Source organism: Equus przewalskii, chromosome 3, assembly GCF_037783145.1.
Source record: "Equus przewalskii isolate Varuska chromosome 3, EquPr2, whole genome shotgun sequence".
Lineage (NCBI taxonomy): Eukaryota > Metazoa > Chordata > Mammalia > Perissodactyla > Equidae > Equus > Equus przewalskii.
Genome location: NC_091833.1, coordinates 105,608,114 through 105,632,167, shown reverse-complemented (window position 1 = coordinate 105,632,167; position 24,054 = coordinate 105,608,114). Strand labels below are relative to the sequence as shown.

The following is a 24,054-nucleotide window of genomic DNA, read 5'->3' as shown; positions in this document are numbered from 1 at the left end:
CTCCTAGGTATTTACCAAAATGAGTTGAAAACTTATGTCCACACAAACCTGTGAATGTTTAGAGCAGCTTTATTTATAATTGTTAAAAACTGGAAGCAACCAAGATGTCCCTCAGTACGTGAACGGATAATGAAACTGTGGTACATCCATAGATTGAATATTATCTAGTAATAAAAAGAAATGAGCTATCAAACCACGAGGACTAGAGGAAACTTATATGCATATTGCTAAACGAAAGAAGCAAATCTAAGAAGGCTATATACTGTATGATTCCACCTATATGACATTCTGGAAAAAGCAAAACTATGGAGACAATAAAAGGTCAGTCTTTGACACAGGTTGGGGCATGGGGTGGAGAGATGAATAGGTAGAGTTCAGGGGATTTTTAGGGCAGCAAAACTATTGTGTATGACATTGTAATGGTGGATACATGAAATTATCCATTTGGCTAAACCCACACAGCTATACAATACACAAACAGTGAACCTAATGTAAACTATGAGTTTTATTTAACAATCATGCACCAATATTGATTCATCAACTGTAACAAATGTACCACACCAATGAAAGAGGTTAATAATAGGGGAAACTGGGGGTAGGGGGTGGCAGTGGGGGTGGTGAAGAACATATGGGAACTCTCTGTACTTTCTGCTCAGTGTTTCTGTAAACCTGAAACTGCTATAAAAAATAAAGTCTATTAATTTAAAGAACAAAACAAAAAATCAGATTAAGTGAAAAATCCATTTGATTTCATACTTTTCTTCCTTTAAAAAACTATTCAGTAGATGGCACCAGAGATCCTTCAGAATAAAAGTTAATCACAAGATGCACTGTACTATTCGTAAAGCTTAGTTTTGATGTTGATACATGCTTTGAGATTGTATTTATTCATTAATGAATAACATGATTGACACTTTTCAAAAAAGATGTGTTACAGACAACTAAATTTAGATGCAAATTATATCATTCCATTAGTAGGTAAATAACAGTGGAAATTTAGGAATGCAGATCTGAAGAATTATGGAGCAATAGTGATTCCACATTATGGGTAAATAAAAAAGGTGCTATATTAAGCTATTTACAAACCAAATTTCAACTCACATTTTGACAACTACATAGCACAACCATTTGACACTTCTTGACTACTACTGAGCAAGTATCTCATTAGTAACTTGTCTTTCTCCATTGACTAAAAGCATTCACTAGATGTGTCATCAAGGCATTTTAAAATTCATTTTCTCCTCAAGCTGGGACAGAAAAAAGTATTATGCCTTTCTAAAAAGCAGAGAGTGAACACATGTTAATCACTCACCAAACAACTATCGCCTATCCACCCAGTGGCATTCAAAATGACACACTCAATATGTAGTTTTACAGAGAACTAATGAAGTAGCCCTAACTTATAAAAAACAATCTCTTCCCCCATCTTCTTAATTTATATCACTTTGAAGTGATCTTATATAGATGCCCAGGTATTACGTACTTTACCCATTAATGGAGACCAAATACTATATACTGCCACTTTCGTAAGTATAGGAGAGAAGGGCTAGAAGAAAGGAGGGAATCAAAGTAGTATCTGGAGAGAAGAATACAATATATTCTTATTTTTCCAAATTTAGAATTCAATTCTCAGAAAACAAACTATCAACAATGGCAGCATGTGGCTGAAATAGTAATACAAACTAGTATATGAACCTTTAATTACTATTATAGCTTTCTGTACATTAGAGAAGGATTACTAAACATTTATTTCCATGAAAAAATACTACTCAGAGTTCCAAATGAATTAATTGATAAATTTTTAGAACACAGTTCAACTGTAGTTGAGGAACAACAGAAACAGACGAAATTAAGTATAGGTACACAGTCACTGAAAACCAATCTGGGAAGCAAATCCTTGGAAAGTCCACTACACATTATGAGGTAATACAAAAATATGGCCACTGATAGATCTCTGATTTGTCCAGAAATAAGCATATTACTCTTAATTTGTAAGAGTAAACTATGATCACCTACACCTTAGGAAATACACCTTGGACAATACAAAACATAGTGATTTGCAATCTTCTATAATTTAATTCTCTATTTAATTTAATTCAAAGACATGCCATAATAGGTAAGTTGTTTTCTCTGGCATGTTTTATGAAGAAACAGTAACACTGATTTGAACCAAATACAAAAAGAATTTTGTTTCGTTTACAGTCTTATTACAAGTAAATATATGACCTTTCCTGGCTTTTTGAAATGTCAAAAATAGCTTCTGGACTTTTTACCAACTTTCAGGACGACTAGACTTCAGGATCTACCAGGCTGAGAGAGAAAAATCTAATCCAACTTCACAGTTTGACAGAAAAGGAAACAAAAATCCAGAGAAATCAATTCAGAGAGAGTGGTAGAGCTTAGAACGCCAGTTTCCTATCTCCCAGATTGTTGTACTCTTTTTGCCAGACCATGTGGCCTTACCAACAAAAACAGTACTACCAGTATCACTCCTTATTCAAATCTATTTGATTCTTAAATTCACATAGTTTAAAAGTCAAGTTCAGGTAGCAAGAGATATCACAGTATCTGAATCTATTTGACTTTTGAGTTTTCAATAGTGAGGAATTTATTTGAAAATTTACCCGAATTTATTCAATTCCTGAGTTCAGTAATGAGAGTTCAGATAAAGAGGGAGTCCTATATTTTACCAGGTGGGGCAGAAAAATTTGATCCACTCCTTTCCATTTTTGTGCAAGTGTTTCTAATTCTATCCCCACCAAGTCTCAGGAGTCATAATGACTGAATGTTTCTTTCTATTTTTCTTAGTAGGGGTGATGTAATAACTTAGTTTAATTAGAAAAGAAGATTCTGGTTTCCCCTCAACTCCAAACCTCTCTTTACATACATTATAGAAGGTTCCCAATTACCAACAGCAGAAGTATATACAGTAGATTAAGTAGATTAACTTGAACAAATATATGTTACAAACCAAAATGCTCAGTATGCCTGGGCCAATTTACATTACTTTGTAATAATTTCATAATTCATTATATAAATTTTATAATCACATATAAAGTTAAAGAACTTATAAAATGACAAATTTTTTACGCCCTTTTAATAGCCTTGAACAATTCAGAGGTATTCATCCTCGTTTTACGTTGAGTCTCTATTCCTTGTGCTTATTCCTTAATGTCAAACTAACATTGCACTGGGATAACATTCTAACCATTTTAAAGTTTTCAGACAAATTTTGCCAACACTCTATTGCAACTGTTTTCCTAGCACACTGTAACACGCTTCCATTGCTAGATATATTTCAACCAAGCAAGCTCTAGCATCCATACCATACCAAACAACTGGAAAAAAAATCCCATTAAAAAAGGTCTATTAATAAAGAAATGTTATCTTCTGCAATCACTGTACTATATTATCAGGGAAAGAGAATTCCCCAATATAAAAAGTAGTGGTAATGTATCTAACTCTTAAAAGCATTTGTAAGAGTAGAATGTAAGAAGAGCATAGATAACTGAATCTCTCAAATTTAAAAAAATCTGATTTCTATTAGTGATTTCATCTTTAGCAAAAATCTCTTGCGACAGAGGCAATAAATGGAAAACCTTACAGACTTAGATTTCATTTCCTTTTCCTCATCATTCTCCAGGAAAAGATATTAATGACACTTAGAACACCAAAAGATAATCACCAGCACACACTATTGTCCTCACAATTAAGAGGTATAGCTAAGCCATAAAAATAGGAAATTCCTCAGTCATTATATTATCAATTTATCAATTGATAAGCCTAGCTACATATTTCTCAAATAAAAAGGACTAAAGAGTGATAAAATGGAACAAAGTCTAAGTCTAGTTTTATATCTAGTATGGAAGCAGCCAGGAGAGTCATTTGACCTGGGCCTCACATTTACAAATTTGCCACATATTTAGAATTTTAATATCATTTTCAAATGAGGTTATATATTTACACATGGCAGGACTAAAAAAAAGCTTTTATCTCACAACTTCAAATTTCATCCCTCTACTGAATTACCTAGATATTACAAATTAATACTTTTGATAGATCCAATAATGATCTTATGAATACACTTTTATTTCATTTTGAAAATGTGTTTTGAGCTTAATTTGCTATACAAAACATTTAACATATACAACAGTTTGTAAAATCCATGTCAAAAAAGTAAAGTTGCCAAGCAACTCTCAACTTTTTAGAGGTCCTTTTTTAATTTTCTTAGTCTAGGTTTTGTCCGTGTGTCTAGTTTCTGTAGCTACCATATGGAGGATATCAAAACTATGTCTTCAACTTCACAAGACTGAATGAATTAGGGGGTATAAAGGCACTTAAACAAGGTTAAAGCACTATTCAATGAACACAAAACATTACTAATGATCTGATAAAGAACTTGTATCCAGAATTTATAAAGAATATGTACAAATCACCAATAAAAAGCAAACAACCCAATTAAAAATGGACAAATGACTTGAACTGATCCTTTAAAAATGAAGAAATAAAAATTGCCTATAACTTGAAGAAGCACTCAACATTCTTAGATATCAGGGAAATGCAACTTAAAACTAAACGAAATGGAAAACCAAGTGGAAGTATTAAAAAGAGACTCCTTACCAAAGAAAATCTAATATTTTAACAATAAAGTGAAGCTCAAATAAGGTTGTAAAAACTCTATTCTAAATCAGTTAAGTTTGATAAAGACTACTCCAGACTAGTATAGAATTTAAATGTATTGTTCTCTGGACATGACAAGATCATGTAGAATATCTAACCGCTACAGTAACAGATACACAGGAAACTGAGGAGTGAGGCTTAGCACTCAACTAACAAGACCAACATTACGGCTCCTTTTTGCCTACTGAACACGAGCCATAAAAGACTTTCCCAAATGTTGCTTTCTCATTTTATCTTTAATTTTAAATGGAAGAGACTCTAAACAATGTAAATAAATTACTATTAACAAGTACTAAAAAAAGTTATTTAGAAGATAATGGGATAGCCACATAGGCACAGAGCTATATTTTAACTAAAGATCACCTTTAATTGTCATAAGTTACTCAAAGCCAATTATTAAAACTCTAATATAACTATGATACTTGCTCAGGGTAATAAAAGAGACACTGAGAAAGAATACCTATTTTCTGCTCTCTAGGCATTAACAATCCTGTATGGTAGGATACAATGTAAAGACTAGGTACTTCTTGGAGGAATATCTTGAGGCTCATTTCGTCTGCAATTTCAACATTCGAGAGTAGAGCACAGGAGGTTAAAGACAACAAGAGAATCAAGAGCACATGAGCTTCTCTCTCTGTTGTATCTCCAGAGTATCCTACTATATAACGGCCAGGGTCCTCCTTGAGACTAAACACTATCTCACTCACTTACCTATTCAGTGATCTACCACGGTACCACAATGAGGTAACTCAATAAATTTTATAAATAAACAACTCTTCACTCTTCAAAGGGAATAAGGACTGCATTAATAATTAAGCAAAAAGCTATTTTTCTTTCAATTTACAGGGCATAGAAAAACAAGAATGAGAAAATGTTCCTTTAGTCTCTCACACTTTACACAAAGGGTTACTGAACAGTCACTGAAAAGAATTATTAGAGAAAAATGATTTGCTTTTTCTGGAAGTCTTACAAGCTAGCTAGTGCAAAAGTGGGCAAGAATGAAGACTTAGACACTGCTTATGCTGCTTTCACTTTGGTTTACTATATCACTAATGAACACACAATGCAAAGAATAAAGATAAAATCAAGGAACACGTGAGTGGACAAAGGCTTCCTGAAGTTTCTTTTTATTCCACAGAGTTGGTCTCAACTGCCCCACATAGAATAAGGAATCTGCCAGGTCAAAGGAACATAGAAAACAAAGAACTGTAGGATCTTTACCTTTTATAACATCTTTAGGGTTTTTTGGGGGGAAAGGGGATAGGTAAGGGTAAAACCACGTTATAAGAAATTCATATCATCATCAAAGGTAACTCTTGCTGCACTCTAGTCGTACTTCCAAGTTTCATTTCTTACAACCTACTTGAGGTTTTAGTCAAACTCATGGCCTACCACAGCTTAATGTAGCTACCTATCTATATGGTATTCCCTAAAAAAGGATATGGACACGATATCATCTTTCAGTCCTAAATCTAGTTTTGCCTCTCCTTAACCCTTCCTGCTACTCGCTTTTTTTACTTCTTTAAAGTCATAACCTGACCACTGTATTTGTGAACCTCCCTGCCTTGTTAAAGCAAAAGTCTAATTCCCCCTTGACTACAACTTTCTTATTAGATCTCTTAGGAATTAAATATTGTTTGTAAGTCAGCTCACCAATTCTGGACTGTGGAAGAATTAGTCAGTTTCTAAAATATATCTTTAGAGCAGAGTTCTTCAAATTTTGTTCACCATTCACCTCATCAATTAACAACATATTACTATGTACATTATTTATAAATTACATAGTCACATTCTTATTATGAACCAACATCTCTAAGCATAGCATATACTTGGAGGAAAATTTATCATGGATAGAATCTTTTAAAGCCATTTATCTGGTTTTCAGACTTAATTTAGATAAAATTACACAGCAGAATATGTATATCCATTTAACTGGGCCATATAAACTACAATATATCACAACACTCAGAATGCAAACCAAAGAACAAGGGCTCCAATATCAATCCCTCCTTGTTTGAGGAACTGAACTCTCACTCTTCTCTTAGGATCTAGGTCTTCTTTATATGACAAAGTTCATTTGATACAAAGCCTGAATAAGAGTGCCACTGTCAGCAAAGAGTAGTAAAGGTTAACTTATTTGTTTTAAAAAATATTTTAAATTTTGAAATAATTTTACACTCCAGGAAAGTATCAAAAGCAGTACAAAGAGTTTCTGTATATTCTTCTCCAGCTTTTTCCTAATGTTAACATCTTACATAACCATAGTACAAGTATCAAAACCCAGAAATTAACACCAGTAGAATATTATTAACTAAACTATATACTTTATTTGGAATTCATCAGTTCGTCCACTAACATCCTTTTTCTATTCCAGAATCCAATCTAGGATCCCACATTGCATTTAGTTGTCATATTTCCTTAGTCTTCTCTAATCAGTGAAAGTTCCTCAGTCTTTCCTTGTCTTTCATAATCTTCACATTTTTGCTGAGCACTTGTCAATTATTTGGAATGTTCCCCAATATTACCTGATGCTTTCTCATGATTAGTTTGAGAATCGAGACTAGTGCCATGCATTTTTGACAAGAATACTAAAGAAGTGATGTGCCTTTCTTAGTGCATCATATGAGTGCACCCATAAGATGTGATATGTTTTATTACTGGCAATGTTACCCTTGATTACTTGGTTAAGTTGGTATCTGCTGGGTTTAAAACTGCAAAATTACTATTTCTCTCTTGGTAATTAATATATTGGGGGAGAGACATTTAGAAGATGCAAATACTCTATTTCTTAACAAACTTTTGCCCACTGATTTTAGCACTCATTGGTGGATGCAATAATTGTCACTGTGGTGCTCTAAGGGTGATTTTCATTTCTGCTCATTCTGGTTACACTTTTTTTTGGTGAGGAAGATTTGCCGTGAGCAAATATCTGTTGCCAATCTTTCTCATTTTTTGTTTGAGGAATACTAGCTTTGAGCTAATATCTGTGCCAATCTACCTCTATTTTATATGTGGGATGCCTCCACAGCATGGCTGATGAATGGAGTAGGTCTACACCCAGGATCCAAACCCATGAAGCTGGGCCGCTGAAGTGGAGCATGCAGAACTTTAGCCACTTGGCCATGGGGCCAACCACCCCCCGTCTACCTTTTTAAATTGGAATTCTTCTGTAAGAAAGAGCTGTCCCTTCTTTCTTTCTTCCTTCCTTCCTCCCATCCTTCCTTCATTTATCAGTATGAAAACATGGATATTGATTTTATTCTATGGGTTATACTATTATTTATTTTATTGCTCAAATGCTTCCAGCTTTGGCCACGAGCTCTTTCAGGTTGGTTCCTGTGTCCTATGAATGTGTTCCTAATCCTTTTTTGAGCACTTTCTTACTTTCTGGCCCATAAAGTGCTCGAAGCTCATTTTATATTTTTCCAGCCCCAGCCATGGAAGCAACCACTTACATAAGGCGTCTCGGTTCTCTTTATTGAAGAAGTCTTATTTTATTAATGATATACATCAGTGTAAACCAAATTCCTGCATTCCAGCAGATCATCTTATTTAATTCCTGAGAATACGCACACACGACTTTGGAGAGCACTCTTCTACAGCACTGCTTCATGATGATAAATATTTTTTGCTCTAACAAATACTCAACAACAATGAAAGAACACTCTATGATAGTCTAAAACGTTTACAGAGTTAACAAGGATTGATTAAATCAAAGAAATGGATGTAACAGGTAGAATCACAGACTTGTCCAGTACTATCCATAGTTTTACCTCTACAGCTTCCAGTGTGAGGCCTGCATCTTTGGACTCCAATAACTCTAACAAACAACAATGCCAGAGATAGATAACACATCCTAGTCTACGTAGGTACTGACCATTACTCCACCAAAGAGAGTGGTAAGAACAACCTCAACAACATCAATCAGTATTGTCAGAACAATAAGAAAGGGTGCGTTTTAAGAAAAACAAAGATGGATAAAGACTCCCATGAAAAAATAGCTAGCATTTAATATGGGTTCACAGATGGTTCTGCAGAACCCTTAGATTATTTTAAGTTGAAAGAGTGAGATACGTGCAAAGTCGAGAGCCACTAGGCCATACCACACTCAAAGGACTCTGGAGTTCAAATACTACTAGATAATTAGAGAATATGCTCACACTCACTAGCATATTTGGCTAGTATGATGGTTCTACCTGCAACACTAAAGCAGGCTACCTTAATATCTTGCTGGCTTAAATAAAAAATGAATTGTCTTAAATACACGTAAAAGCATTTTAACATTTCCAGTTACTATAAAGTGTACTCTTCATTACCCATACCTAAAGAAGTAAACCAGTAATCTAAAACAATAAACAGTCCCCAAATAATTTATATTTTGCTTTAGAAAACATGACCTTTCATTACACAAATATGTTCATTCAAGATTTTTGCTCTGTTATTGAGTTAATATTTTAAAGCTAGCTTTGGTTCTCTGAGCATTCAGAATATAAAGGGAATCAGAAAAATGGCTACCAAGATTGGCCAACTTTGCAAACTACACTAAAATTTTACTTCAAAGCGTCTCACAAGCTTATTGAAGGTTGTTTAGTGTATATCCCTGTAAAATAATTTTTTCAAATATTTCTTTTCACTTGAATTCTACATAGGATAAGAATATATGTCAACACACTTTAGCAAAAGTTTTTCAATTTAATCAACTAAGAAATTGAAGCACAAAAGTGACTTTTTATTTGTACAAAAATAAAACAAACAAAAAGAGTATTATAATCTGTATTCTATTTATCTGACAACTCTACTCCCTGAAAGCATCCAAAGAGTACATTTACTGCTGATAGTTATGAAGCATAACTACTCACTTTTGAGACTGCATACCTTACACCTTGATGTTAGTTATTAATCCATGGAATCCTAAGGACAATCTGCTTAACAATTACAAGATTTAATTTGGGAACTAAACCCTAAATGAACTAAATCCCTTTGTTGATTTAGGGTGATTCCAAGTAATTAATGATAATGATAAATAATAGCAGCAGAAGTTTTAGATTACTGAGTCCTTTCTCCCTCACCCAACTTTACTGAGGTATAATAGCTGTATAAAAAAATTGTACATAATTAATGGATCCAGTTTGGTGAGTTTGGATGCATTATATCTTCTAAGCATCACAATAATCCTCTTGAGAAAGCTAGAATTATTCCCATTCAATAGAAAAGGAAAGTAGTCTTAAGGAGGTGAAAAAGTTTGCCCATGGTCATACAAGGCTAAACATGTAGTAAAGCCAGGACTACGACTCAGGTATAATCTAAAACCGGACCTTTTAGCTACTGTGCCATACTATGACTAGAGCAGGTCATTTTTATACCAGTGCCTAGTGTTCTCATATATAAACAAAAAATTACTGCAATCCACTATGGAGTTACTCTTCACTGGACACCTATTATAAATATGGCACTAAGCTGGATGTTTCATTACATTAATTTATATTAATTACAGTAATCTTCACAAGGATAGAAAATCACCAAGTTAAGCAATTTGCCCAACATCACATCTATTTAATGGAAACAAACAGCAAGCGCACATCTAGGTTTGACTCAGCCCATATTCTTTTTCCACCAGAAGCTACTACTGAATACATACCATACCTATCAAGGTCTAAACACTAAAACCTAAACAAATATCTTCTGTTTTAATAAAACTATTTTTTTGGTGGGTGAGGGTAGACAACATCTAGAGTATAAGCATCTACAATTATTATGCCCCTTCTGCAGATGAGAAAACTAAGTCACAGAAAGGGTATAAGTAGTTCGTCAGAACCACATAATTAATATATGGTGGGGTGAGATTTGAATCTATTTCTGTTCAATGGTAAAACTTATGCTTTGCCCCTTCTACTGAGGATAGAAACATTTTAGAAGACTTCACTCACAACACTTCAAGGAGGAAAAACACACACCCATAAAAATATAAATGCATACGGACAAAGGCAAGGGATGATTGTTACTTAGTACAGTAACAAATCCACTGAGTTCTAATTAACAGATAAACTTTATAAAACAATCTGAACAGGCTGTGGATATAATGTACAACTAGCCAATAGCAAAGTGTTACTGACAGTTCATAATTATACGTAAGGTAAAAATGGTAAGATGGTAATTTATAAAACTAATTTGTCACATTTCACAGGAACAGTATTTGATCAAACTCTCTCCCAGAATCCTAGATTCCTTATACCTTAGTAGGAGAAACTCAGAAAGAATTATCAGGCACTGAGGTTCCAAAGAGCCATAGACAATAAGGTAACTCTTTGAAACAGAATTATAACGATATCATATTAAATGAGATAGAGAGGAAACTTCATGTGTTAGAGCATGTTTAACAAAGTGCTATTTCTATAAAAATTGCATTTAGGGGCCAGCCCCATGGCCAAGTGGTTAAGTTCATGCACTCCACTTCCTACAACTAGAATATACAATTAGGTACTGGGGGGCTTTGGGGAGAAGAAAGAAAAAAAAAGGAGATTGGCAACAGATCTTAGCTCAGGTACCAATCTTTAACAACATCAAAAATTGCACTTAAAAAAAGATCTTTATGTGAGAATAAGAAACTGAAAACATCAGACTCAAAATCAAGACGAGAGAACTTCACCTTTTTATAAGTTGAGATGGTAGACTGATAGAGTGGCTGGCTTATAACTCAGGTGTTTCCTATATTAGAGTTTATGATCCATAAAACTACAATAAATGGAGGAAATTATCTGTAAAAAAACAACTGACCAGAAACACACTCCACCTCTCCCTTTTTATTTCAATTCTGGAAACAGGAAATATTTCAGTCCTTGGCTAATTTCTCTGACCATTAAAAGTTTTCTTTTTTTCCTTAAAAGGTCCTGATCTTGAGATTCTAAAACTACCCAATTAGTATGTTGGGCTGTCTTAAATTTGCAGGCAGACTACGGTCAGTTTCAAGTCTTACACAGCTAAGATACCAGGAGGAAATATATTTTTAAGAATTCTGGATTAGAGTTTTAGATGCATTATTTAAAAGGGCAATGAAAATTATCTATATGTATGCTTTAAAAAAAAACAGTAGGCAAGAGAAATGTCATAGTTGTTTTTACTCTAATGTCATCTAACAACTTGCTGTTTTTAGGTACACAATTACAGAAATAACTACTGTTTTTAAGTATACAAACTAACACATGTTGTGGTTTAATTAAAACAATTTAAAATACTGTGAAGAACTTGAAAATTTAAAAAGAAAAAACAGAAAGGAGATCTCTAAGACATAGATTTCCCAAGAAATTTGAAAAAACCAAACCTCTATTTTCATAGCATCGAACACACACACATACACACACAGTTTGTGGCAGGGGAACTGAATGAATGTGTAAACATCAGTTCTCACAAAAACAAAACAAAACCCAAACCCATCTTAGAAACATACTTCATAGAGCAAAATTTTAAAACATCTGAATATACAGCAAGTGAGAAGGTGAATGCTGACCAGGAAACTGCTTTTGCATCATCTTTTGAGTAGGCTCCTCTTGTACTTGCTTGACCACTTGGCAGTACTCCTGGACCTTACTGCTGTATGGTATCCTAAAACTTGTTAGGCAGCTGAGCCATGTTGTTCCAAAACCACACACATGTATGTAGTGTGTATGAAGATGTGTTTTGTAAATATTCTATTTTTCCATCATTTTATACCTAAAGTGCATAATTTAATTATATATAAATTGAGCGGCAAATATATATCACATGTTGAAGAGTGTCTTTGATGTTTTTGTTTTGTGTCTTGGACCAAAACTCTATTCAAAAAATAAATAAGAAGTGTTTATAAGGAACTGAATATATGAAAATTATTAAGATATTCTTTGTCTCAAAGGGGTTAAAAATCTACTAAAATCAACACTTTTAAGGGAATACAACAGAATAATATTTAGAATTGACAAAGGAAGGTAAAAATCATTTTGTCAAATCAAAATTATTCTTAAAAATCTCTTAAATAGCCCAAAAGTACAGTATACATCACTTAACATCTACAATCTCATACATTATTATGTATTACGAAACACACATCTTTTAAACATGAGAATCACACTATTTGTAGAAATGCTTTATAGTACAGGAGGCATGCAGAAACTAAGAAGTATTAAAAGAACAATAAATTAATTTATCTCCCTTCTGACCAAGGAGAACAGAAGATAGATGCTCACATGATACAGATTTTTATTTTTCACACTTTAAGGCATATTTGGTGATGATATATCTGCTGTGGCATGCTGATGAATTTGACACTTCCAGATGTAGGATTTATGAAAGAATTTTGATAGAAAGAAACTCTAGGTCAATCAGGCTTCGTAAAAAGTTTCACAACAAACAATGAATGGAGTATGAAAGAACCTAGCATATTTTTTAACTTCCAGGAGGTAAAGGAAATGTTGACTGTAAAGCAAAAAGTCTTACATCTTGCTAAGGACGCTGGATTTAACGAAGCTGAGAGTGAAAATATTAACTGCTAACATCATATAGTGAAGTGTTTATGACTGAGAAAATCTTTCAACTTGATGTTCATCATTAGTCAAAGATAAAGGAGTCACAAATACCTGACATGAAATCTTTAAAAGAAATTTTAGATAGTGCAGATAAAGTGACAGTTGTTACAAATTAATTTGATCATGATATGAAAAGACTCCTCATATGAAAAGATGAAACTGCAAGCAAAGTCTTGGGTGACCAGGAACTGAATAGTTCATTCATTTTTAGTTTTTTTAAAAAAAAATCCCTTTGCTTTTCTACAGCTTCAGCTGATAGTTCAAAGCTAGTTCCACGGATTCAGACATGGTGTTTAATTCACTTGTTTCCTACTTCACCAGTTCTCTGGCTTAACATTGCTTACCACCAAACAGCAACAGGAGCCAAAGCCTCCATCTCTTTTCTCATCATCAAACTTCACTTGGGCAACTTTATAATCCATTAATTAAACTTTTTAAAAATGCCTTATTTGATTATTTTACTAAGCACTACTGGCAATAACTAATTATCTTTCGTTATTTCATTATTTATCCACATTATAGTGCATGATCATTGGTCAAGTTATTTAACTGTTATCACTTTGTATATAAAGGAACAGAGACAATTTCTAAATCTCCTACCTGCTTTAAAATGCTGTAATTTTAGTTAGCCTTAAAAGGAAAATAATCTGTAAAACTGAGGAATGGGAGTGGCAATCACCTACCATATGCCTGATCTGTAATTTTTCAAAACTCATATTATCTTTTTTTCTTTCTTTTGGTGAGGAAGATTGTTGCTGAGCTAACATCTGTGCCAATCTCCCTCTATTTTATATGGGGGATACTGCCACAGCGTGGTTTGATGAGTGGTGCTTGGTCCGCACCTGGGATCCGAACCTGCAACCCCAGGCCACCAAAGCAGAGTGCACAAACTTAACCACTACACCACTGGGCTGGCCCCAAAACTCATATTATTTTTAACTCTTGAAATGTATTTCCCCTAGGATCTCTGTAGTTTGCCATCTTAAGTTTTTTTTACATCTTTGCTCAAATGTCATTTGACTATCCTTTATAAAATTGTGAGCACCACCTCTATTCTGGCATTCTCTATGCTCCTCTCCTAATCTATCTCCACAGCACCTACATGTATATATTTTTTCCTCTTTTTTCATATATATCCACACGTATGTGAGGGATGTGTGTGTGTGTGCACATGTGCACACACATTCAGCCACAAATATAATTTGTTTCTTGTCTGCCTCCCAGCACTAGAACATAAAAGTCCATGAGGAGAGAGATGTGGTCTTTTGTTCACTGAAATGGTACCTGGCACGTAGAAGGAGGCTGAATGGATCTTTGTTGAATGAATGACCTTCACTAATCATGGGTGAGAAATATCTTTTATAAAGCCCACATGCTAGTCTTGCTTCAAGGAAAGTCATACTTAGGGAAAGAAAGAACTAAATTAAAAGTATTCTATAAAAGAATATATAGGTGATGACAGTTCATGAGTTCATGACTTACTCAAGAAAACCAGGAAAATATCATAAAAAGGTTTTTTTTTAAAAAAGGATAAGTTAATACCAAACAGTTATATAGCATATATTGGTTCTTCCATTATTCCACAGAAAGTGCTTTTTCCTATTTAGTGCTCTCATTATGAATTATTTTGAATGGCATGATAGATTGCTACAAATAATCTATCTGAATACAGACTAGTTTCACTATCTGCCATGTCACAGACAGAGCATAGCAAAGAAATATTACCCAAGGATGGACAGTAATTCAAAAAGTAGGGCCCCAAACAGAATTCTCTCTCTTCTGAAAATCAAGTCTTCCCTCTCACCTACCAGACTATATTTGTTCAACTGAATTAGAATATGAGATGAAATAATTTAGACAAACTCCTAAAGAATCATATAATGATAAATGGAAGAGAGTCATGCTTCCCCAAATTTAAATCATGTCCTCAAAGTTATTGGGGTTATGCAAAACCACTGAAAGATTAATTCAATGACTACACATTTCTGAAAGGAATTTAAAATCATCTATATTTTCAGTATTTCTGGCTGATTCCTAGAACATCTTAGAATACTGGTACTTGCTTATCACCTGCAAGGACTCACCAAAGATTTATTGTAAAGGTCTTGCATATTGCAGCTGTGAGTCACATTTTTAAAAAACATCATCTTGCCTTCTGCGTAGAAAAATGAATTGGTAAAAAAGGGAAAAGTAGAAGGAGGAGACCAGTTAGGAGGCTCTTTAACAGTATATGCCAGAGGAATGAAAATAACAAGGCCTGGTCAGATTTAGAATAAATTTCGAAGGTAGAGCCAATGGGACTTGATGATAGGTGGGATGTGGGAATGAAGGGCACTGAGAAATCAAGAACGGCTCCTAGCTTTTGGGCCTTGACCTACCAGGTCAAGAGGGATATCTTTCATTAAGATGTGAAAGGCTGGGGCAGGGAAAGGTTTTGGAGGAATAAAATCAAGTGTTCTGTTTAAGTAGGTCATTCTGTGATGTCTATTAGATATTCTGGTGGAGACTATCAAGTAGGCAGTTAGATATAAGAGGGTAAAGCTAGAGGAAAGGTTAAGATTAGATACAATATTCAGGTGTCATCAGCACACACCTAATTGAAGCCATAGGATGAAATGAGGCCCTCAAGTAAGTGATGGTATATCAAAAAGAGAACACAGCTGAGGACTAACTTCCTAGGTCTCTTCAACATTTAACAGTCATTTTCATCAAGAAGATGAAAATCGGCAAGGAGTAAAAGAAGCAATTTGTGAGAAAGGGGAAAAAAATTATAAGAATATAACTTTCTAGAAACCAGGATAAGGACGTGATCAATGCTATCAAATGATGCTGAAAGGTTGAATAAGACGAGAACTGATAACTTTCCTTTGAACAGTACAAGATGAAATTACCAATGAAATTGATAAAACAATTTTAGTAGAGTAGAAGGAAAGAAAGTCTAATTGGCATGGGTTGAAAAGAAAAGGAGAGCTGAGAAGGGAAGATGGCAAAAGTATAGACAATAACAAATATTTACTAAACATCTGTGTGTCAGCTGCTTCAGATATATTAGTCAACAAAAATACAAAAATCCAATTTCCCATGGGGCATATATTCTCCCAGAAGGAGAAAGACAATAATAAATAAAAGAAATACATAAATTATATACTACATCAGAAGATGACTGTGCCACAAAACAGAAGGGTGATTTTTAGTTGTTGGAAGTTTGAGGAGAGAGATATAAAACAACCACCCGGAAGAGAGGAAACTGGGAAGTGAGCATGATTGGGTATTTTACTCTAGAAAAGTTCAGCTGTTCCAGGGTAAGTGTGTAATAAATGAGGAATTGGATTAAAACACAGATAAGGTTCTGACTAGCAAATATGACAAAGGAAGAGAGAGGCAAGGGAATTAAGGTTTTATATGAAAGATGATCACAGTGATCAAGCACTGTATCTGAGCTGAGTAAGGAAAGAAGTGAAGTCATGAGGAGACAATCAAAAGTGAAAAATGGTGTGGTCAACAGACTGGAGGTTGCAATGAAGTTAAAAAAATATCGGAATGAGTATTAGAATAAAATGGTAGTCAGAGTAAGGGATGGTTGGAATTAGATTTGGGAGGTGGCAAAGGTCTAGGGATGATCTTGGGAAAAGGTGGCTGGAGTGGAATGGAAGAAAAGATCATGGGAAATTTAGAGGTCAAGTAACTGTGAGACCAGAGTGTTGAATATACCAGCTACAGAGTATTTGAGATCACCAAGAAGTATGAATTGACTAACTGCATCAAATACATCAAGAAGGTCTTTGAAAAGACCAGAATAGTAGTTAGATGAATGCTAAATCTGAGTGGGGGGGTAAAAGATAAAGCAAGAAAAACATAGTTTGATGAAGGAAGGTTTCATTTTATTATATATTTAGCAGTATGATTCACTCAGCTACTATGTGCATACTATCTGTCCAATTTAGTCAAGGCCTTCTTTAATTTAAAAATAAAAGATGAGACATCTTCCTGAATTGTAAGCCAGTGATTTAACACTGCTCTAGGTGATCAGATAATGTGAAGCTAAAAGTCAAAATAATTTAGTTTATATCTCATAGGGATAACTTTGGAAAAGGCATTTTATATCTATATGCCTATGTCTATCCCCATTTCAAAAATAAACTGACTGATATGCAAACTATACACAGTAATAAACTTAAGCATAAAGAAGGGAAAGGTAAACTCTATGTACACGCTAAATAATTTCCTTCTTCGAATGGAACAAATGAAGTAATAAGACCATTGAGTATGTAGGGAAACTGGAAGATATTTAGACAATTTATCTTGGTACTCATTCATTCATTCAAGAAATATTTACTGAAGACCTAAGATGTAACAAGTACCATTCCAGATACTGAGGATCTTGCAATTAACAAAACAAAATCCCTGCTATCATCGAGCTTTCATTCTACTCCAGGACTTTAAACAATTTTAGGGTTAACCTCTAAAAGGAATTCAATTTTGAAAAATTTCTAAAGTAAAAAATATACAAAACTTGTGAAAGTTCAACTCTGTACTACATAATGCCTCCCCCTGATTCTATTTATTCAACCCTGAAAGAATATTTCTGACCAGCTTCTAATTACAAGAAATTGCCTGAAGTGTATCTAGTTTAAGTAATGTTTCCTTGGATCTATCTATCATTAAACACTATAAGGGAACCAATCACTAAAACTGTTCATAGTTCATACAAAGGAAAAATGGAAACCTACAAGAAATATAGAGCATTCTTCATAGGTCCTCTCTAGTCTGCTTAATTCAATTTAAACAATCTTGCAATCACTTAATGATGAGGACGCATTCTGAGAAACGCATTATTAGGTGAGTTCCTCCCTGTGCAAACATCATAGAGTGTACTTATACAAACCTAGATGGTACAGCCTACTACACACCTAGGTTATATGATACTAATCTTATGGGACCACCGTCACACATGCGGTCCATGACTGTAATTCTAATCCTAGGCTGCTAAGTAGTAGAGAACAGGAAGGGTTTTCCCACTTAGTACTTAAAAGAATCTAGGTGCTCCTCACACAGAACATCTTTCACCTTTTCTAAACTCTTCCAAGGACTCAAATGTTCCTAACAGAGAACTGAAAAGATACGTTACCTAACTTCTCTCTGCTTCATTGTCTACCTGTTTAAAGTGATAGCAGTACCTACTTCTTAACATTGTTTTGGGATTGAATGAGATAAGGCATATAAAGAATTTAATGCTCAATCATAATTGATGACATCAATCATTATTATCCTAAGTAGTGAGGTCTCAATAATAATAGCTTACATTTATCATTATCATCCTTCCCAAAACCACAGTCAGGAAAGATAATATACAAGCTACAATAAGGATATTAAAAGATTTCCTTATGTTTTGGCAAGATGATCAACATGCATATATTCCTCAAACTAAGCAACAGATTTAAAGTATCTGTTGTTACTTTATTACACTAATGTTACTAATTTCCAGAATTTCTAAAAATGGCTGAGCTTGGAAATTTTTAGGAATCAAATAAGAGCTTCACCAACAAGATGCTTTATCAACATTTTATTGGCTACTCCAAAGACTGAGAAGTATTTCCTGTCTTTAAAAACACATTTTTTGCCTTTACTTCAATGTAGAGTTAATAGAACTAAATAAATAATGGAGTTAAGACCATTTAAAAGATATTGTTATTATTTTCTAGCCTCATCCTAGTCAGACCATACTAGAAATCTCTAAAATGATTTTATTCAAAGAAAATTCAAAAACAAACAACAAAAAGAAACCCAAGTGAACAAGTAGAAAAATCCTTGTATTAATTAAATCTGGAAAGTGATGATGGACTACACATAAAGGAATTAACAAAGGTAAGACCTGAAGTAAAGCAAAAATACTAGTAAGAATCTTTCATTTAAAAACTAAGTGATCTTTCAAAGATCTTGAAGAAAACCAAGAAATCTCCAAACGGAGGTCACTAAATATCCATGAACACTCACCCAACCATTGGTAGGAGATCTCTTGAAGAACCAGATGCTTGAATCAGCTGAAATAGTACCAAGTTTTTACTGATTACTCTTAATAGGGCAATGGAGCACAGGTTAACTCCATACTATCAAAAATTAAAGACCACTATTATTGATAATTCTAGCTACTACCATTACAAATTACTCAAAGGAAAAACAGACTGAGTAACAAGTTCCAAGGTGAGTGAAACAACATGTACATGTTATAAATGTGTACATTTCCTCCAGTTCTCTTAGTGATATAAATCTGATAGCATAATTCTTCTTATAAATGTAAATATATTGGCAGAATAAAATTTTCTAAATTAATGTTATAAAATTCTTAAATGAAGCATGTTAAATATTTTTAATTTTAGTTCATATCAAAAAATTTGAAAAACGAATTTGTTTTTTAAAGACAATGCCAATTTCTCAACACTAAGTACTTCAGTTAACACACAGGACAAGATTTTCAGTTCCCTACACTTAAAAAAAATACAGTTCTTAACTTTAGGTCATTTAATATACTAATGATTCTTCTAATCAGAGGATTCTCATATTTCAACATAAAAGAACTCATAACATTTAAGGCTAAAAAAGCCTCCTTTCCCAAAAGTGACGACTATTTTCAACATTATTGATTAAAACCTGAAGTTACCAATTTAATAGAAAATACCCAATGTTACTTAATTCCAAAGAGGAGTAGATGAGAATACAGTAATCTTTTTCTCAATCTCTGGAAGCTGGGAGGTATGATCCCCTCTCCTACCTCCCATTCCCCCCAAACCATGACTTACTCCAAAGGTCTATCTGAGAAAGATTAAGACACTCTACTACTGCAGAAGTGGCCAAGAACAAAAAATGGAAGGTTCTATATTTCTATATTTTTCCCAAGTAACTAAGATATAAAAACAAATTCTGCCTGATACATGTGTACCAAGTAAGGGAACAAGGGGAACAAGCCTCATTTAGTTTACACAGTTTAGACAGATAGGAAGCAAAAGGAACGTTGACATTTTAATGTCAAGTAAGTCTATTCAAGCTACCAAAGAAACTGAAATCCCAAGCCAGCAAATTTACTCTGACCTGGCTGATCAATGATTTAACCGTTACATTTCTAAAGATAGCTTTGCAATATAATATATATATGTATCAATTATTGAACATGAAAGAACGTTTGAAGTCTTGAGAAAAGCAGCAAAATAAGAGCAGGAGCATAAAAAAAAATCTCCTCCCCTGCCTATAGTAGACAAGGAGAATGTCTGATAAAGTCTGGGAGAGACCTGAAAATAGAATGGTGAAAAGGAATGCCAAATAGAACACTAGCTCTACAGTGACTAAGAATCCTAATGTCCCTAAAATATGAAGAAAAATTAAGAATAAAGAAAGAAAGAATCAAGAATGAAATAGAGATTGACATACAAAAAACGTGTGTGTGAGAAAAATTCAAACATTTTAGATCTGTCGCAAATTTTAAATGACAAAGTATACCAATATTACCTTTCTTTCGAAAGAGTGCATTTAGGTAACTTTCTGCTTGGCATTCAATCTTTTCAGTGTTGGACTGGCCCTGAGATGATAGTTCCTCTGTTGGTGTTGACTGTGAAGAATCAAGAGATGGTAGACAATCCTAAAAGTATAAGAAAACAACATAAAAAAACCATTTTATTTAAACATAGGATTCCATTAAAATGGCAAAAAAAATAAATTCTCTAAATGCTCATTTGTTCTACCTTTTAAATATATCAAATTATATAGAGAGAACATAAAATGTGGGACAGCAGTCAGAAAAAAAGAAATTTAGCTCTGACAGAGGGTCAAATTAGCCTTATTCCTCAGCAAAACTATAGTCAAAAAGGGGGTAAGAACAGATAAATACACTGCTGAATAAATTCACTATATAGCATGCCAATAATGTAATACCTTCGGAGAGTTTTAACAACAAAGTAGATATGTTCACCCACTAATCTGACCAAAATGGGTACAGGTTCTCAAGTTCTCATTTCTTCTTAGACCGTCTCACAACAGTGCATAAGGAATTAGGACTTCCCACCATACAAGAAGATGCTGCTTGCATAGATTATGCCCTGTTTACAATAGACACTTACATAATCATTTACAATAGGAGATAATTATGATATCCAAAAGACTTCAAGAGAAAGTGAAAGGCTAAAAAGTGCTACCACATTATCCTCCAACCACTGATTCCTAAGAAATCAGACTGTAGGGTGGTCTTAGATCAAACTAGGCCTCCAAGCTCACCCTTGTCTACCTAAATATAAAACAGATCTGACCTGAACTTCATAAGTCAGGGAGCTATAAGAAAGAAATGTGAAATAAGCAAAACAGATGAGTGTTTGGGGATTTTTTTATCTGCAGGTTAAGCTAAATGTTTGACTTCTAACATAAGACTTCAAAATATTCTTCTTATTACCAAAATCAAGTATTTAAGTTTCCACTGTAAGTCACAAACTTGCAGAACAAATTAAGTTAAAAAAAACAAAAAAGAACTGTGTTACAATTGTGCAATTAGTTTAAAAATAATTTCATAGCACTAAAACTTACACTGACTGCTTCTCTCTGTAGGTTACAAAATGAACATTTTTCATCCATAGACCAGTCAGTCAGCTCTTCTGGTTCACAGTCTTTAAAAGAGGGAAAAATATTCATTAAATACACTAACTTTATTAAAACAAATAAAATTACCACTCTCCACAGCAATGGTTCATATAAAAAAAACTAACTACTAACAGTAGGGGAAAAGGCCTAACTTTAAAATTAAACTGATGATATTTAGAAAGAAATAAACAGAGAAGGCTGTAAGGAGAGTAATTTTGCACTATTAGCAAGAACAATGAATTGGTTATAAATTAACTTCCCAACAATAGGGTTTTAAGCATCACCTAGCCTCCTGAAAGATTCAATTTATCATCATCTACTAATTTTATTGTTATTTTCACTATGAAAGAAATCAGAACAAATATGGAGATATGGAGAAGAAAGGAAAAACCTGGTTTTGGTTTTGATTTTGGGGGGGGCGGGGTTTGGTGAGGAAGACTGGCCCTGAGCTAAAATCTGTTGCCAATCTTCCTCTTTTTCTGCTGGAGGAAGAGGGGCCCTAAGCTAGCATCTGTGCCAGTCCTCCTTTATTTTGTACATGGGTTGCTTCCACAGCATGGCTTGACGAGCGGTGTAGGTCTGCACCTGGGATCTGAACCCATGAACCTGGGCCACTGAAGCAGAACACATCAAACTAAACCACTATGCCACGGGGCCAGCCCCAAGAATAACTTTTGCACATTGTGAAAGACAACACAAAACAGAGAAATGGAAAAAAGTGCCAGAAAAGCCCACAGATTTGAGAAAATGGAATGCTGTCCAAGAAAAATGCAGAGGGGCCTCCTCAGTAGAGTAGTGGTTCACTCTGCTTTGGCAGCCTGGGCTTCACAGGTTTGGATCTTGGGTACAGACCTACACACTGCTCATCAAGCCATGCTGTGGCCATGTCCCGCAATAAAATAGAGGAAGATTGGCACAGATGTTAGCTCAATTTCAATCTTCCTCAAGCATAAAGAGGAAGACTGGCAACAGATGTTAGCTCAGGGCCAATCTTCCTCACCAAAAAAAAAAGAGAGAGAGAGCGAGAGAAAAAAGTAGAAATCTGTAGCTAAAAAGTCAGATTAGATTTTTCATTGTGTTGTTTAAAGGCTTTGCTGCAAGAGTTAAGAGTAAAAAGCAGGCAAACAAAAGACAAAACATGGGTTTTTTTTCCGTAAAAATGTTCCTTATAAAACTATTGTAACATTAGAGTGTTTCTGGAAAACAAACATTTTCTATTGAAGGAATTTTCTGAAGGTATAATAACACTGTCATCCTAACTATACCTGGTATAGACAGTGATTTTTCAAACTTAATCTTTGTGGGCAGAAACTCTCCTTGATTTCTTTTCCCAAATAAATTCAAATGCAGAACCTCAAATACATAAAACCATTATCATCTGAGGCAGCTACACTGGGACTAATTTGAAAAGTACTGGTGTACCACAGTAATTTTCTCTCATACTTTTGAAATACATAAGGAAGTTGAATACTTGTTTCTGCTAAACTACACAGAAAATAAGTTTATCCTTTTTGAAATGATAATGAATATATACTAGCGAGGATCAGGTCCGAGGATACTCTTGCATCAATCCAGTTATTCTGGTCAGAATAGAAGATAAAATAATTTGTCAGAGTATAAAGAGTGTACTGATACCTCCTTTTGATTTTGGCAGTGGTCCAGAAATATTCCTAAGATGTATCTAAACCTGGAAAGGGTAAGTAATAGGCATACGAGATCCAGTATGGGGTCATGGAAAGATAACTGGATCTGAAGTCTCCAAAAATATGAGATGGAATTTACTAGTTGTAATCTTGCCAAGCCACAAAGTTTTTGTTTCAATTTCCTCATCACCTAACTTATTTGTGGATCAAATGAAAAAATGTAAAACTACTTTCTAAACTACAAAACACCATGGAAAGCCTAATTACTAATAAGGTAAAATCACCAGTCATTATTATTATTATTAGTAGTAGTAGTAGTATTTTGGTGAGGAAGATATGCCCTGAGCTAACATCCACTGCCAATCCTCCTCTTTTCGCTTGAGGAAGATTGTCACTAACATCTGTGCCAATCTTCCTCTATTTTGTATGTGGGATGCCACCTGCCACCACAGCACGGCTTAATGAGTGGTGTGTGTAGGTCCACGCCGGGGATCTGAACCTGTGAATCCTGGGCTGCCACAGCAGAGCAGGCAAACCCAACCACTATGCCAGTGGGC

The 24,054-nt window shown here is 34.3% G+C and overlaps 1 protein-coding gene across 8 annotated transcripts in view; it reads right to left on the bottom strand.

The window, feature by feature from the left end:
- LCORL (ligand dependent nuclear receptor corepressor like) overlaps positions 1–24,054 on the bottom strand; it is a 152,421-nt gene that overhangs the window by 81,729 nt on the left and 46,638 nt on the right. For 7 of the 8 annotated variants that reach the window (XM_070613090.1, XM_070613096.1, XM_070613092.1 and 4 more), the window contains 2 exons: positions 21,801–21,880; positions 20,736–20,865 (listed from right to left, as the gene is read on the bottom strand). In XM_070613090.1, coding sequence (XP_070469191.1) covers positions 20,736–20,865; positions 21,801–21,880 — 210 coding nt within the window. The remainder of the gene's footprint in view (positions 1–20,735; positions 20,866–21,800; positions 21,881–24,054) is intronic. The other variant, XM_070613094.1, reaches the window with a different exon arrangement.